The sequence below is a fragment of the Pagrus major genome, chromosome 10 (assembly GCF_040436345.1).
Source record: "Pagrus major chromosome 10, Pma_NU_1.0".
NCBI lineage: Eukaryota > Metazoa > Chordata > Actinopteri > Spariformes > Sparidae > Pagrus > Pagrus major.
In genome coordinates, this window is record NC_133224.1 from 12,185,854 (window position 1) to 12,201,491 (window position 15,638).

Consider the following 15,638-nt stretch of genomic DNA (forward strand, 5'->3'; position numbering starts at 1 on the left):
TCATTATTTAAAAGCATGCCCAGGTATGTGAATGTCCAATTAAATACCACTGTTTCAAAATATAAGCTATTTAACATGTGGACGGTTTTCTGTCAGTCCTCTTCAGAAATCACTTTTAAATAAATATTAAAAACACTGAAATATTTGTGATGGTTGATTTTATGTATTTATTTATTTACTCACTCAATTATTCATGTCTGCCACCAGCTTCTTGCGAAAAATACCAAATAAATCAGCTTAACAATTATATTTAAAGTTAAATTCCGAGTTAGAAAATATTGTAATATTTGCATAAAAATGTAATTAAAGTTTAAATAACTTATTCAAAATATAACATTTTCTCTAAAACTGTCACATGAATGGTTTGTTTAACGTGAACGCTGCCGTGTTTTGGTCACATGATCAGCTCTCCTCGGTCATGTGACCTCGTGACGTCACGTCTTCGCAGCTCCTCTGCTCCCATGCTGCTTCCTCCTCCTCCTCCTCCTCCTCCTCCTCCTGTCAGCTTTCATGCCTCTTGGTAGTTTGGAGGTGGTTTGACCCTTTGAAACACGGGGAGTCTGAGAGGAAAGCAGTGAGGTAAGAAGATATGACAACTCAGCTCGTAATAGCTCAGCGGTCTTATTACTCGCGTGAAAGCATTAGCTTAGCTTAGCTTAGCTTAGCGTAGCTGCTAGCAGCCTTGCTGCCAAGGTAAACAAGTCGAGGTAAACGTTTAAAGCTAGCTCATTTATTAAAACAATGCTTGGTTTCTAACTTAAGGAGTTGTTTAACACCGATGTAACACGACGTTTTGTTCCTCTACCTGTCTTTAATGCTCTGTTGTCAAACCCACAAGAAGAAAGTGTACAGAAAACCTGTCTTGGCAGGTCAGAGAGCAACATTGAGCACTAGTGAATATTGCATCATTGAGATTGGAAATGTAATTTACAGGAGTGTCCTGGCCAAAATCTCAGCACCACGTATGACATAAAACATAGAGGTTACCAAACAACGTCTTGCAATGAAAAGGTGAATGTAAATACCCTTTCCCCCCACAACATGGTGCTATGCTTCAGATTATTTCTGACACTTTCCCATGAAATCTTGAGAGGTCTTCACATGTCACATGTCTGATCTCTATCAGTGATGGAGGTGTTACTCCAGCAGTTTGTTATTGGACTTTCATGAAGTCATGACTCAGTCCAGCAGAGGCTGATACGTCCTCACTTATTAGTGTTGTAAAAAGTCCCCCACAGTCCTGCTTGAGTGAAAGTAAAGATATCATGTTAAATTACTACTTCGTTCACCCATCTGAATAGTTCTTGAGTCTTAAGGTTTCTGATATTAACTGTCCTTAAGTATCAAGAGTACTAGTAAAAGTAAATAATACATATATATTTGCATGTATGTATATGCTGTACATGAGGGGTCTACTGTGTATCAACCTGGTAAATTATTAGATCTGATGTTTGGGATTTTTTAAGAAAAATATTGGATTCTGTTGTTATCCAAAAGCTGATAATTAAAATTGTAAGTGAAATACAAGTGCCTCAAAATTGTACTTATGTACAGTACTTGAGTAAATGTACTCAGTTACATTCTACGCTGCTAATCCCTCGTAGCAGATCCAAAAGCACTGTGTCCTGCAGCACATTTCCCATTATGCAAACTAAAGCCTCCCCTGCTGGGTAACTTCCTTATCATTCAAATTTCACTCCCAAAGTTTCTGACCACAGTCAGCACATTTTGACTCCCTAAAATGTGTACCAGACAGTATCATTGGCTGAAATATTTTTTTACATAAACAACATAACAAACATTTTAAGAAGGGTCCCTTAAATGTATTAAAGAAATACAAACAAACTTTATATTCTGTTAGTGGGACATTTTACAATTAAAAAATAAACATGTTGCTGTTTTGGTGCTGCAGTTTCTTGCCCAGCATATATGCTAATGCCACTGTATCTGTTCTAAGCTAAAGACTGGCTATACTGAAAATGGGAGATTTGTTGTAACAAATGAAAATAATAGCCTACTTATTTTCTCCAATTAAAGACTGTGCTTCTAAACACTTATAGTATAGAATAGTATTTTCCCCCATATGTGTGTATATGTGCCTCAGAGGTTTCATCTAATGTTTACGTGAAGCTGTTTCGCTTGACAGAGATGAACAGTGAAAACTTCAGCCTGAGCGAGAAGATAGTGTCGTCCTCCTACATCCGACAGGGGAGCCAGGCGCGTCGGAGCCATGAGCAGCTCATCAGACACTTACTGGAGCAGGTAAAAAGTCTAAAGCCGCCTTCATACTCACCTGAAGGTCACTGCCGAGTCATTCACTTTTCACATTGTGTGTACGTTCCAGGGTAAGTGTCCAGAGGAAGGATGGAGTGAGAGCACCGTAGAACTCTTCCTGAATGAGCTGGCTGTGATGGACAGCAACAACTTCCTCGGCAACTGTGGTGTCGGAGAGAGGGAAGGCCGGGTGGCGTCTAGCCTCGTGGCAAGACGACATTACAGGTTCAATTTGACATTAGCTTTACCATGTATGAATAGAGTCTCTATTCATAACATCGGAGACTGACTCATACTGTATTTGTGAGGCCTATATTGATATTTGAAAGGTAACAACTTCAGCTGTTTGCATGAATTGTAACCAAAAGATGCATCTGAGCATGAAAGTTGACCTTGGAAACAATACGTTAAACCAAAAAAAATCTCCTTATTAGTTTTTTCAGCCAATAAAAACACTCAAACAGATCAAAGTTAATAAATTAAAGCTTCACATTGTTTAGGAAGTTTTTAAATTGTCCCTGTTGTGACATTCTGCTGTTGTGTGTAGGCTGATCCATGGAATCGGTCGGTCAGGTGACATTGCTGCTATTCAGCCCAAAGCTGCAGGATCCAGTTTGCTTAACAAGCTGACCAATTCAGTTGTGTTGGACATCTTAAAGCTCTCAGGTATGTATATTTTATCAGTCAAACTAAGGGTGTTATATATTTTGAAAGAACATTCAGTATTTATGCAAAATAACAAGAATTTATGTTACTTTTTTTTCTTTTTTACTGTAGTTTGGTTTAGTTGCTCTTACATAAAGTTGGGGGACCCACAATAGTTAGAAAGTGACAGATCAAAAAAGAAAACACAAATTGCCAAATAGTTGCAGCACAGGCCGATCATAGCTTGTATGCTGCAATCTATTGCAAGTCGGAAGTCGATCGTTCAGAGTCGGTATTCCAATCTCGCAGTGCATCTGCTCCAGAAAACATGGACATCTGCAGCAAACTAATGCCATGTACATGCAGGGTTTCATTCCAACCCAACACGACAGAAGCTGATGCTCACAAAGACCTCTATCAAATACAAGGGTTAGTTAGGTAACCCTAACTGAATGGAAACAGCAACTGCAAAGTTGTTACATCACATTTCACAGTGCAAACTGTACACTACATAAAGTAAAATATTATGAAAAAGCTGCTCGCTGTTCACTGTGCTGCCATTTTGCTGTGATGTCAGGTGTGTTCAATCTTTGGAGAGCTCCTTCAGAGCTACAGAAGACCATAATATAGATGTTTTCACATAGTGAGGAGTAAAGCAATCTTTATGCGTAAAAATCTGTGTATTGCTCCTTTAAATTTAGGTATAAATGTGGGAAAAATGTACAGTAAGCATGCTTTGTTTCCTCTGGATAACAGGTGTCCGGAGTGTGGCGAGCTGCTTTGTAGTTCCCATGGCGACAGGAATGAGCTTGACTCTGTGCTTCCTGACGCTTCGTCATCGGAGACCCAAGGCCCGCTACATCATTTGGCCTCGCATCGACCAGAAGTCCTGTTTCAAAGCCATGATCACAGCAGGTGTTAATCACATCTGTGTCCTATCTCCTGTCACCCTTACATCCTGCTCACAGACTAGACTGGTGTCAGAAATATGGCAGCAGATATTATGACCTGTTTTTAGTTAGAAATTGTTTTTTGTGCCATGTTAGGTGTCTTTGTTGAATAGAAACACGTACGATTGCTCTCTCTTGCTCATATCTGACTGTTTTCTCAGGCTTTGAACCGGTGGTGGTGGAGAATGTACTTGAGGGCGATGAGTTGCGGACAGACTTGGAGGCAGTTGAGCGAAAGATCGAGGAGCTCGGAGCCGAGAACGTCCTGTGTGTTCATTCAACAACGTCCTGCTTCGCCCCGCGGGTCCCTGACCGGTAAAATAAGTTTTTACTTACCCCATTAGATACTTCTGTTAACATCACAGTAGATGATTTCTAAATCCCAGTGAAGTTTAACCATTAATTATTATAAATTATCTTGTCTTGTAGGCTTGAGGAGCTGGCCACTATGTGTGCCAAATATAACATTCCCCACATAGTTAACAATGCATACGGAGTACAGTCGTCCAAATGCATGCACCTCATACAACAGGTATGTGCCAGTCATCCCCGATCCATGTGTTGTTTGTATTTTAGATGCAGTAGAATACTTGTACTTGTCTTCACTTGTGCAGTAATTACATGTGGCAGCTTGAACTGAAGCTGTACAAGTATTTACTGTTATTTGTTCTTTGCTCATTATTGGCAGATAGACTGGTTAATTACATGTTTCTTGGACTGTGTTTCATCAGGGGGCTCGTGTAGGAAGAATCGATGCCTTTGTACAAAGCTTGGACAAGAACTTCATGGTTCCAGTAGGTGGCGCCATAATAGCAGGTTTTGATGAGCCCTTCATACAGGAGATAAGCAAGATGTACCCAGGTGAGTATTAATGCTACTGTGGTTGAGCTGTGTGACTTGATACTGTTGAAGTCATTGATAAAATAATAGATGAGTGGATGTGGATTTATGCACAAGTACATATATTCATCTGTCCTGTCTCTTATATCTGCAACCATCACAATATGAGGAATTTTAGAAATTAATACATGATTGACATGATTAATAAAGTACATTTATGACAAGAAAGATATAAAAAAAGTTAAAAAATGCTGTCATATTGCCATATATTCTTTTGTTTACCCTTTTTTCTATTTAGGAAGATTTATTTTTCATTTTTTCCAGTGTCTCTTAGTACTGTTAAGGAAAGCTGCTGATGAAAACTGTTATTTTAATGTGAGGGATATTTTAAAAGAATTCTCCAAAATGCTTTCTCATATTTAAAAAAAGCTGAAATAAACAAAATAAGCTATCTTCCACAAATGCTTCAGTGTATAATATTACCTAAACACAAAGCAGCAGGGGAAGACTGGGCTTGTATTAGGTAAAGATGATCTAAAGGTAAAGGCTGTCTATTTTTTATATTAACAATGGGTCAGTCCATGTCTCAGTACTTTCCAACTTCTTTTTGTCCACCTTGCTCATTATTCCGACAACAGATGTAATAAAACAAAAGAGAAAACAATGGCTCACTGATCTCAAACAAGAGTAAATAGTGTATTCCGTTGGGACTATTTTATGTGGCACATTTAGTGAGCTTGTGAGTATTTACAGCATTAGGTCAATGTTTGTGAGACGGACTGAAAGCCACAGTGCCCATGTTCATTGTGATGAAGGAACATGTCACAGTGCAGCAGTGTGGCTCAATGATGTGATTTTAGGAGGAATAAATTATATCAATATGATGACAGTAACAAAAATATAGAATATCCATCGTTTAAATCAAGAAATGACTGATCAAAGAATACAAGGCTAAGAAGCAGTGTTGACAATCGATATTAGGGATGTGATGATTCTCCAAATCTACGTTTTGGTTAAATTTTGAATTGATATATATATATATATATTTTTTGTTTTGCCATTGTTAGACTATGGATTCTTTATTTGTATAGATCATTGGTTTTATGCCCTGTCGTTTACATTCTTTCAACAGATTGCTACATAGTATCAAGTGTGATTTTACTGCCATATTTTTTATTTGAAACCAACACTAAGGCCATATCATCAAATGTAAATAGATTATTTAACAGTCAGTTGTTAAACACAAAAGCAAAATGAAGAGTCACTAGATGGCAGAAGGGTAACAACTTGACTTTGTCCTGGTGGCTTTTTGCAGGTCAGGGTTAGGTGAGTCCGAATAATAATCATCAAAAATAAAGAGTCCAGACAATCGACAAAAAACAACACCCAACAATACCAACAAAAGATAGAAATTCAGTGTAGTTTCTCTAATCTGTCCGGGTTAAACCCTTCAGAATAGAAAAAATCGTCGATCATGTTTATGATGTAGAATCAAAATGGTGACACCTCTGTTAACATGCCCTAGCCCCCACTCACAGCTACACAGCCTCAGATTTTTGTTTTTTTATCAGGCCAGTTCTTAGTGGGACTCAAACAGTGATAGAAAACTGATTCCTGTTTTGCCGTAGACATACATGAGATGCTTCACCCTTACAGCCGCTGCTGCTTAGAAGTGTTTCTGCCTATAATTAGCTGCACATATTTTGTCAAGGTTTCTATAGCTGCTTAACAGAGTCGCTCCTCGACCTTCTTTGTCCAGGTCGAGCATCGGCCTCGCCTTCCCTTGACGTCCTCATTACCCTTCTCACTCTGGGAGCAAGCGGCTACAAGAAACTGCTGTCAGAAAGAAAGGTGAGCGCATGCAAACACCACCTTTTATGAGGCTGAGTATTTTAATATATGGGTGTGAAAAACACTGCAGCAATGTCAGTGTGAATATGTTTCTGTGCGTGCTGTGTCGACATCTTTCCCCCGACGAAGGGAGAAAAAAAAAAAGCCACAGCTTATATAAGTTGTATTGAATTGCAGCGGATCACATGTTATGACTGTGTGTGTGTGTGTACCTGCATTCTGACTGAGGAGTGAGACTGGAGCGAGCATTGAGCTTTGTAGAGGGGAGGAGTATGCTATAGCAAGATAAAATTGATCCAGAAGTTTCAGAAAACATCCCCTGGTGGCTCGCTGCTTTAAAGCAGAGTTGCTCACAATGCAGCATCCCCCTCTTCTCTTCAAACGGTAGGCACTGCAGCATTCTCACACCTCTGAAGTGCTCTTCCATAAAATGTACTGTAAATGTTCTGGATTGTTTCTGTTCCTGAAAGATTCAGAAATAAGTGACTTAAAAGAAATCTAATAAGCTTTCATGCTCTGTTAGTAAGATTCCTACATTATCACAAGCCAGACCTAAACATTTATATAACACTCAAAATGCCATTAGCGTAAAAACTGACTCCGTAGCAGAAACATATATCTAGGAAATACCTCTGGCCTCTCGCGTGACCCGACGCCGTCAAGGCTCATCGATTTCTCCTGGTCCACACTATGCATAATTAATGTCCAGCACCGGTTTTCCATATTGTCTGCAAAACTGAGTGATTTCCTCACACACACCCCCACCCACCCTTCCCGGGGGGTCGAAAGCTTTTAATAATTCAGACATTTCATCTGTTGAGATTCATTATCAGCCTCATGTCACCATTTTAGAAACTGTCTCGATATTGAAAAGAACGAACTGATGATGTGTGTTTTTTGGTGAAGATGGGGTTTAGTCATCAGTCACATACACACACACACACACACACACACACACACACACACACACACACACACACACACACACACACTTATTGTCTGCAGAGCCGTTGCCATGCACTCTCTCCACCACTTGCCGCCCCCCCTTCTCCTCACCAGGGATGATAAAGTCATCCATTGTTATTAGAGAACAAGGGACACTTGGAGACACTTGACATCATTGAACGACTGTTCGTGTTTGACTCATGACAGAGAAAATATTTTCCCTCTCGATGCTTTCAAATTTGAAAAGTATGAGTCAGCAAGAGCACGCTCATACACACACACGCATTGTTGCAGAGAGCAGATCCTTTAATGTGCGATGCTTCACTGGGAAATCTGGCGCCAGTAGCCAGAAACAAAAACACTGCGATTTGTTGTTGTGCAGCTTCCCCACCTGTCCTGGGCTCCTAACATCTGCATCCACAACTCCTTCAGTCTCCCACACACTGCTTTGAGACCCCGAACTAAACACACTTTGTCAGCATACTTTAAACATGTGGATGTTAGACTCTCAGGATAAAAGCATGTGTTTCCGCCTCTCCTGCCTCGCTAATTGATCCCAGAGGTGAGTGTGGAACGCGAGTAAAAAAATCCTTGCCAGAGAGGAAGCGGACACTTTGCTTGTGCTGAAGCTTTGAGGGAAACACACACAGTCAGGCAGGCAGGCAGGCAGGCAGGGGAAAGAGTAAAGGGGGAGGGTTTCGGACATGGACCGGCCTGCCTTGCGGATAGATTTGCTTGATTAGCAATAAAACCAAGGCTGCTGTTGCTAAAATAAGACTGTGGCAGAGTTTGAAAGGAGCATTGTGCTGCTATTTATAGTTCTTTCGTATGGCCCCTGCTCCTTTCTAGTTCTCTCTCCATGCCTCTTCTCTGTGTCTGCATATCCTGCAGGAGATTTATTCGTTCCTGGCTCAGGAGCTGAAGAGTCTGGCCTCAGCACACGGGGAGAGATTGCTCCAAACCCCACATAACCCCATTTCACTGGGTAAGCTCAATCTACTGGCTACAAACTGTCTTGTCCATGTTTTTTGGTTTATTTTTGAGGGGACTGAGTGATGAAAGCTTCATTTCTGACCTTTTATTAGTACATTTGCTTCATTTTAAATATTTAACGTCATATTTTTGTGTTTTTGTGTTGCGTATGGTGTCTTTCTCCTGCAGCCATGTCTCTGGATGGTCTCCAGGCCGAGAGCGACAAGGCAGTGACTCACCTCGGCTCCATGTTGTTCACCCGGCAGGTGTCTGGAGCCAGGTATGAACACTTTCAAAGGGCGTGGCCACAATCTGGCCCAGTAAAGGAAACATGGGGAGGGAGAGAAAAAACAAGAGGGTGTGGAGGTGTGTCTGTATTTGGGAGTGAGTCTATGCATCATGAAAGTCAAATATGGGTTTGTCCACATCCTCAAAAATGAGGGGGATGAGCTGCGTGTTGCCAAACAAAATGGCCAGTTGGAATCAGCAATCAGCCAGATGGATCTGCTGAATATGGTGCAGCTGAAGCTACTTTAGTTGATTAGACTGCCCATCCTGTCAGGGGCCGCCTCCCAATTTAACAGGATGGTTTCCATTATGATCCGCAGAGCGACGTCTCCACAGCGGGCACGAACTGTGACGCAGCATTGACAGCCATGTCCTTGACTCGCACTGCTGGTGTTTTTTCATAGCGGCAGGGAGGCGGATTTGTCAATTCTTCTTTGTTGCCTTCTGCCTCAGTCACTCATGGCTGCCAGAATACAGAATTTCAAGTTGGGGGCTGCTTTTGTTTCTCTTTATTTCCCTCCAATAGTTTTTGACCAAGCACGGGAGCCCATGTAAATATTTTAAATATCCGGGATGAATGATTTATTCGGGTCATTCTGTCCTCCTTGTTTTGTGTTTGAGTTTCTAATGCACTCATGGCTCAATTGCATTAAAAAGCATAAAAGAAGCACGCACTTCCTTCCTTCCTCTCTTGATTTCTATCAAGTCAACATTTTTCCATGGTCAGAGTGCAGAGCTGACTCACATCTTCTAGGCTTGTATCTCAGTAGCATGCTGAATGAGATGCATTGACTTCTAAGGTGTATGCTCCAATGATGCATATTAATCTTATAATTTATAGCAGCATAACATACACATTTAATAAATAAAGTATTTTCAGTGCTAACCATGAATACTGTATGAACAAGCTGGCTTTTTTCCACATCAACAATGAGCTAATCTCTCTAATCAGCACAGCAGATTAATAGAGATGTATATCTTATTAGAATGCATTTCCCTACCATAATGGTCTGTCATACACGTAGACTAATAGCTAGCCAGTAATTGATTTCAAATTAAAGTGAGTCTAAACTCTGCTGACGGTGGTTGCAGCCCTGCCTCATTTCAAAGGCATACGTATTGCTTACAGTTTTGCAGGGTTTCACACTTTGAAACCGGCTACAGCTCAAAGGTTTAGCAGTTTCTCGCATCAAATATCCACCTCTGGAAATACACACGGTCGCGTTACGTTGACAATGCAGTGCTGCCTTGTGTCTCTCATTTCAGCTGAATAGAAAGCCTTTGGCAGAACTGTATCAAGCTAACTGCTAATAGTTACCAATAAAACAGGGCTAACAATGGATCACATGACTACTTGAATGTGACAGGGTTTGAACCCATATAGAATTGTTACCCAACTCTGCAGTCCCCCTCAGTTACTAGAGAGGTTTATAGTGTCTTCAGCGGATCCCGTTGGGTTTTCTGTCCCACAGCATTACTGTTTTGGTTTGGGACTCCCTAAAAACTTGTTTTTTTCTCCTGGATGGGTGTGGTTTTGCAGGATGTAGTAGTGCATGCTTCAGGGAGCTCTGTGTCCGTCTCAACTCGTGCTCTGAGTGCAAATTGTTTTGGAAAGGTTAGTGTATGTAACCTCATCTGTGTGTATGGAAGGTGATACTCCGCCTTGCAAGACCGTTTGGGTGGCTTTATGAGAAGTTTTCTGCTGGAAAACCTTTAGAAAGGTCAGTCTTTAGGTGATATAGTATAAAACTACTCAATAGTGCAGTAATTGAAATGATGTGCTGGCCAAGTGGATACTGACTTCGGCTCTGGTGTGGACGAACACAGTTTGTGTCCCGCATGGAAGTTGGGTTTTGTTTTATGGCTTTTTTTCATTAGACTTTGTGAATTTATGGTTTTCAGGTATTTACATGAATATTTCCAATTTTGCAGCAGTTGGTTAGGTTCAGGCAATAAAACAAATAATAACCATATATACTTATCATTGCTTGTTTTTCACCCATATTTCCAGGGTAATACCGCTGGGCAAGGAGCAGACCATAAGCGGCCACACGTTCCGCGGCTTTATGTCGCACTCGGAGGCGTACCCCTGTCCTTACCTCAATGCTGCCTCGGCTGTTGGAATCACTCGTGAAGATGTGACACTGTGCATCAAAAGGCTCGACAAGTGCCTGAAGACCCTGAAGAAAGAGGGAAATGCTGCGAAAAGTAGTCCACCAGAGTTTCCGTCGTGCCAGGAGGACGCTACTGGAGAATGATTGAGCAGGAATAAAAACACTTTAACTGGCAACGTAGACGGTGAAGTGATTTCGACTTAGATTGAGCCCTCTCCTGCCTGCTCTTACTTCTTGCCTGATTTGAACTGTGTGTGTGTGTGTTTTGAATGGCACTTGCTAATGGATTATCAATTCAGACATTGACTTGAACTCTGCCTTAACAGCTAATGATGAAACTGTGCAGGTGTTCATTGCAAACGAATATGACACAAGGTGATATCAATTCCGTCCTCTGTGAAAGTTGGCTAATTAGTAGATGTACGGACAAAAGCTGCATGCAAATGCTTTTCAGGAGCAGATGGTTGTTCACCACTGATCTAAAATTAGACCAAAGTGCATTGTTGTCCGTATGTACTGAAAATGCTGTTCTGTATGATGGATTTTTTTACTAAAATAGATTATGTATCGACCATTTCCAATGGCCTTTCTTTTTTCGTTTTCTGATACTGTCCACTGCTGCAGCACTGTATTCTCTCTCCGTCTGAAACGCTCTGTTTTAGCTCCTGTCACTTTAAGCCCCCCCCATCTCTCCTCTGGTTGGTCAGCTCACACACGCCTGAGCCATCACTGCTAACAACAACAGAGCAGCTTCACAAAATGAATCCTTACATACCAAACTAAGCTCTAGGCATAAATTATGGGAATGTGTGACATGGTGACATAGTGTGATGTCGCGGAATTAAAGACGGGACTGCTGACGAGGCGTTTCAGGAGCAGTATTTTCTGTGGGAGAGAGGAGCTTCTGTTGGGGCCGACTTAATGTTCCAGATCTTTTACATGCACAAAAACCTCTACAGGGAAGATATTAAATCAAATATTCTATTAGTGAGTCTTTCAGTCTGAAAACAATGCCAGAGTTCTGTTTTGGGAATACATTAGGATCCTCCACTCACTGATACATGAAGCGATATAGCTTTATAATGTAATATGTTGGTGCAGTGTGTTGTAATGTGATACAAAAGCCTTTGAGCCATTAACTCCATTTGAACCCAGTCTATTGAAGTAGCTCATCGACTTTTAGGCTCTGGAACAGATCGCAAGAAACAGACACTGAGTGAAGTCCAAACATAGATAGTGTAGTAAACAAAGTTATGTTCACTGATGCGTGTTACATTAACGATTTAATACATATATAGTGAACTGTAATTTACTGTAACACAATGTATGATGAATTTGGCTTGCAGATCATCAAGGGATTTGATGTGTAATCACACAAGTCTCCTCAGTGAGGTCTTACTTTTGTCTTATTCCCTCTGCTCTCCTATCACAGTCATTAGGAAGCAGAGCTGGTAGTGCCCCGAGGCACAAAAATAGACTCCCACTAAAGCCTCACTGACTGATGACTAATCTATATTTCGATACTGCACTGTCCAAGTTCTTCCTGCGCCCTCCCCTTCATCTGCTGCGGATTATCAAGGTTGATTGCTCTTTGAAAAGCTTGAAGCATGTGAAATAGATGCTGCTGCGTGTTCTACAGATCAAACACTCACGTCCGGATGAGAACTGGAAGTACCAGCGCTCATAGTTTGCTGCACATGCGCTCGGCCCAGGTGTGCTTGGTTGAAGCAATGTACCGACCACCACGTCGGTGTTTCGACTGCAATTTGCAATGCAGGTCTGACGCATGTGTAGCAGCAGCACAAGCAAATCCACCCAGCAGCGTTTGAAAGTGGGCTGGAGTCAGACAGATGAGGCTGCTGTATCAGCACACTTTTACTGTTCCCAAGCTGTACTGAGCCATTAACAAAATATAGTGGAAAAACACTATGCAGTGTGACAGCGCCGGTACATTGCAGCACTCTGAAAAGCAGAAGGTGGCATTCAACTGTGTGTACTGTTCAGCTGTAAATGATTGTGGATGTGGGACGGTATGTTGGGCTTACGTGAACGAAGCTGGTTTGAACTGTTGAGCATAGGGATGTGCTGTATGGCTCTGAAATGATAAAATGGTATTCAACCGAATCACCGGATTAAATGTTGGTGTTGTACAGAGTCAGCATACCTCTATTTTATAGGTTATTGGTTTAAAATGTAATAGATTTTTTTTTTATTACAAATTATATCCGCTTAACAATTTAAGTGAAAAGTTTAATCTTTATAAAAACGTCCATTAATTTTTTAGTATGTGGATTATATGGTTTGGCATGGACTCCACAAGTCTATCCAAAACCTGATGACTCATGTTATCCCAGCATGATTTGATGATTTGATTTGTTCCACACAGTGTGCTCCCTTAAAACCTTTAGTCTAGCCATGATTTGACTTGACTTTATACTGCAGTGGGATAATGACTCAGAGCACTTCAAAGCTTTGCAAGAACTACTCAAAGACCAAAAAAGATCATGGAGTCCTTACTGTCGTGGAATTTTCCTTCACGATCGCCTGAGCTCAACCCCCTTGAACATTTATGGGGGCACTTGAAAACTAAGAGAGCCAAGCTGTTACATCCTCCCCCCTTTCTGATCATGTGATGCCCCGATGTCACTTACTCATGGTCTGTTGTTTTCCTCCTCTCTCCAGGTGAGCCTGCTCAGGCTGATTGAGGAGTCAATAAAGAGGGGGAGGGGACTCAAGCCTGCCTCTTTTCATTCCTGGCTGACAGCAGCAGCACATGTAGCTTTGTTTGTTCTTTTGCTTTTTCTGGTGGGTCCGGTGGTTCAGTTTTGTGGCGCTATTTCTGTTGTAGGGTTTAGTTTGGGTAGGGTAGAGGGGAGAGCCCGGTTTCGACGGCCCTGTAAGGGTTGGACCGAGGTGGCTCCCCTTCTTTTGTTCTTTTTTGCCGGCCCATCAGGTTGTAGTAGTACAAGAGGCTTTGTGAAACACCGTCAAATCATGCTGGGATAACATGAGTCGTCAGGTTTTACACAAACTTGTGGAGTCCGTACCAGCCGAAGTGCGTGCTGTCATTAAAATAAAAGGGGGACATACCAAATATGAAGATTCAGAAGTCGCTCTCCTTTTTGGAACAAACTACTCCAACAGCGAGCCAGTAGCAATGTTACTTTTGCTTTCAGCCATGATTGTCGATGTGAAAGTTCTTACATGGCATTATTCTGACTTGTTGAAGAAATGAAACATACAGATTCTGTGAGTTCGAACCCCCAAAAATGTTTTTCAGTATTTTATCCTATGGGCAAGAATGTCATCACATAAATACCCTGAAAGTGTGACATCTTTGCTTCAACAAGCCACACTGTATGTCTCTTCTCTCTATTCCCCATCACCAGTTTCCCCATTTTTCGCTGATGTTGCAGAGATGCTGTGGGGATCGAGAGACAGTCAGACTCACTTTTCTGTGCTGGCCAGTGTTAAAGGACCCCCCCCTCTATTGATCAACTCTGCTGCAGTGTGTAAATCAGAAAAAGGGCTGCCACTGAGAAACTTGAACAGGGCATCTGTCTATTTTTTTTTAAGCACGCTAGTTATCAGTGTGATGGTTTCAAGCACCGCAAACCAAACTTTCAGGGGATGGTTTGGGGAGAACGGGCCACAGGATTTAAGTGTTTTCCCTTATACCCAAATGTTTGTTTACCTTCATCCCTCCTCACCAAAATAGACGGCCTTTAAAAATATTCCTCCTGCATCTGCACTCCCCACACTCAATCATACGTCTAAGTACCCCAGGGATGTTGCTGGATGACAAATAGCCCTTCGCTCCTTGCTCTCAGCAGCTGCCAGCGAGGGTTCAGTGATGATGGAGTACCGGAGCGTCACAAACAGGGCCTAAGATTAACAGACCTTTACCAGAGTTTACCAGTAGGTTCATGAGATACCAGACTGGCACCACTAAGAACCTTACCCAGGGACCAACCTGTTGCCCACCTCAGCTTCAGTGTTATGTAATCGTATCGACCTAGTCCTGTATTTATCTTACAGCAAACTGTTCAAGTAACCTTTAGAGCAGCTGATGATTAAACACGTGTCAGAGCAGGAGTAGCCAATCAGATGCATAGGAACAATCAATGCCAGCTTTGTTCTTGTTTGCACTCTTGATGGATGGAAATGAATAAAATCATGTGAAAGTATAAAATGAAGTTCCTGCAAGTTGGATGAAAATTGTTTGAAATGATCTTGTCAAGACCTGACCTGCCTGTTGAAGTTGGCTGATGTAGAAATAATCGCGAGGAAAACCAATAATGTGAACTGTATGATTTGGTAAAGTGGAAAGGGAGTCCCATTTTCTTTCATATAACACATACTGTGATGAGTTAAGAATGTCAATTTTCATGAAATGGCCCTGGAATATTTTAGATGATGGTGGACACCTGGAAATGTTTAATTTTAATGTGTGTGTGGCTTGACTCATGACCATGGAAAAGAAGGCAAGATGTCCCATTTGATTAGTATCATGTATTGTCAGTGATCAATGAATTTTGTTTTCGGCAGACTGTGAATTGTTGTTCTTTCCTTTTTAAAAATGCATGTTGCATTCATGAGTTTGTGGTGTCTCCTAAGCCCACGTGGGCTGATCATAGCTTTACACGATTCAATAATAAAAAAATGTAATTTATTCATGCATTGCAATCAAATCCAAATTGAAGCCTTAAAGTACAAAAGAGTGGTATTATTTTATTTCATTTCATTATTGCAGTCAAAT

The 15,638-nt window shown here is 41.4% G+C and overlaps 1 protein-coding gene across 1 annotated transcript; it reads left to right on the forward strand.

The window, feature by feature from the left end:
* The first annotated feature begins 417 nt into the window (after positions 1-417).
* Positions 418-11,455, forward strand: sepsecs (Sep (O-phosphoserine) tRNA:Sec (selenocysteine) tRNA synthase). The gene is made up of 12 exons (XM_073474820.1): positions 418-579; positions 2,147-2,262; positions 2,345-2,499; positions 2,822-2,940; positions 3,676-3,834; positions 4,031-4,184; positions 4,299-4,401; positions 4,601-4,730; positions 6,469-6,560; positions 8,397-8,490; positions 8,667-8,757; positions 10,777-11,455. The coding sequence occupies exons 2-12, from the start codon at positions 2,149-2,151 to the stop codon at positions 11,021-11,023; spliced, it is 1,458 nt and encodes a 485-aa protein (XP_073330921.1). The 5' UTR covers positions 418-579; positions 2,147-2,148; the 3' UTR covers positions 11,024-11,455.
* The last annotated feature ends 4,183 nt before the right edge of the window (positions 11,456-15,638 follow it).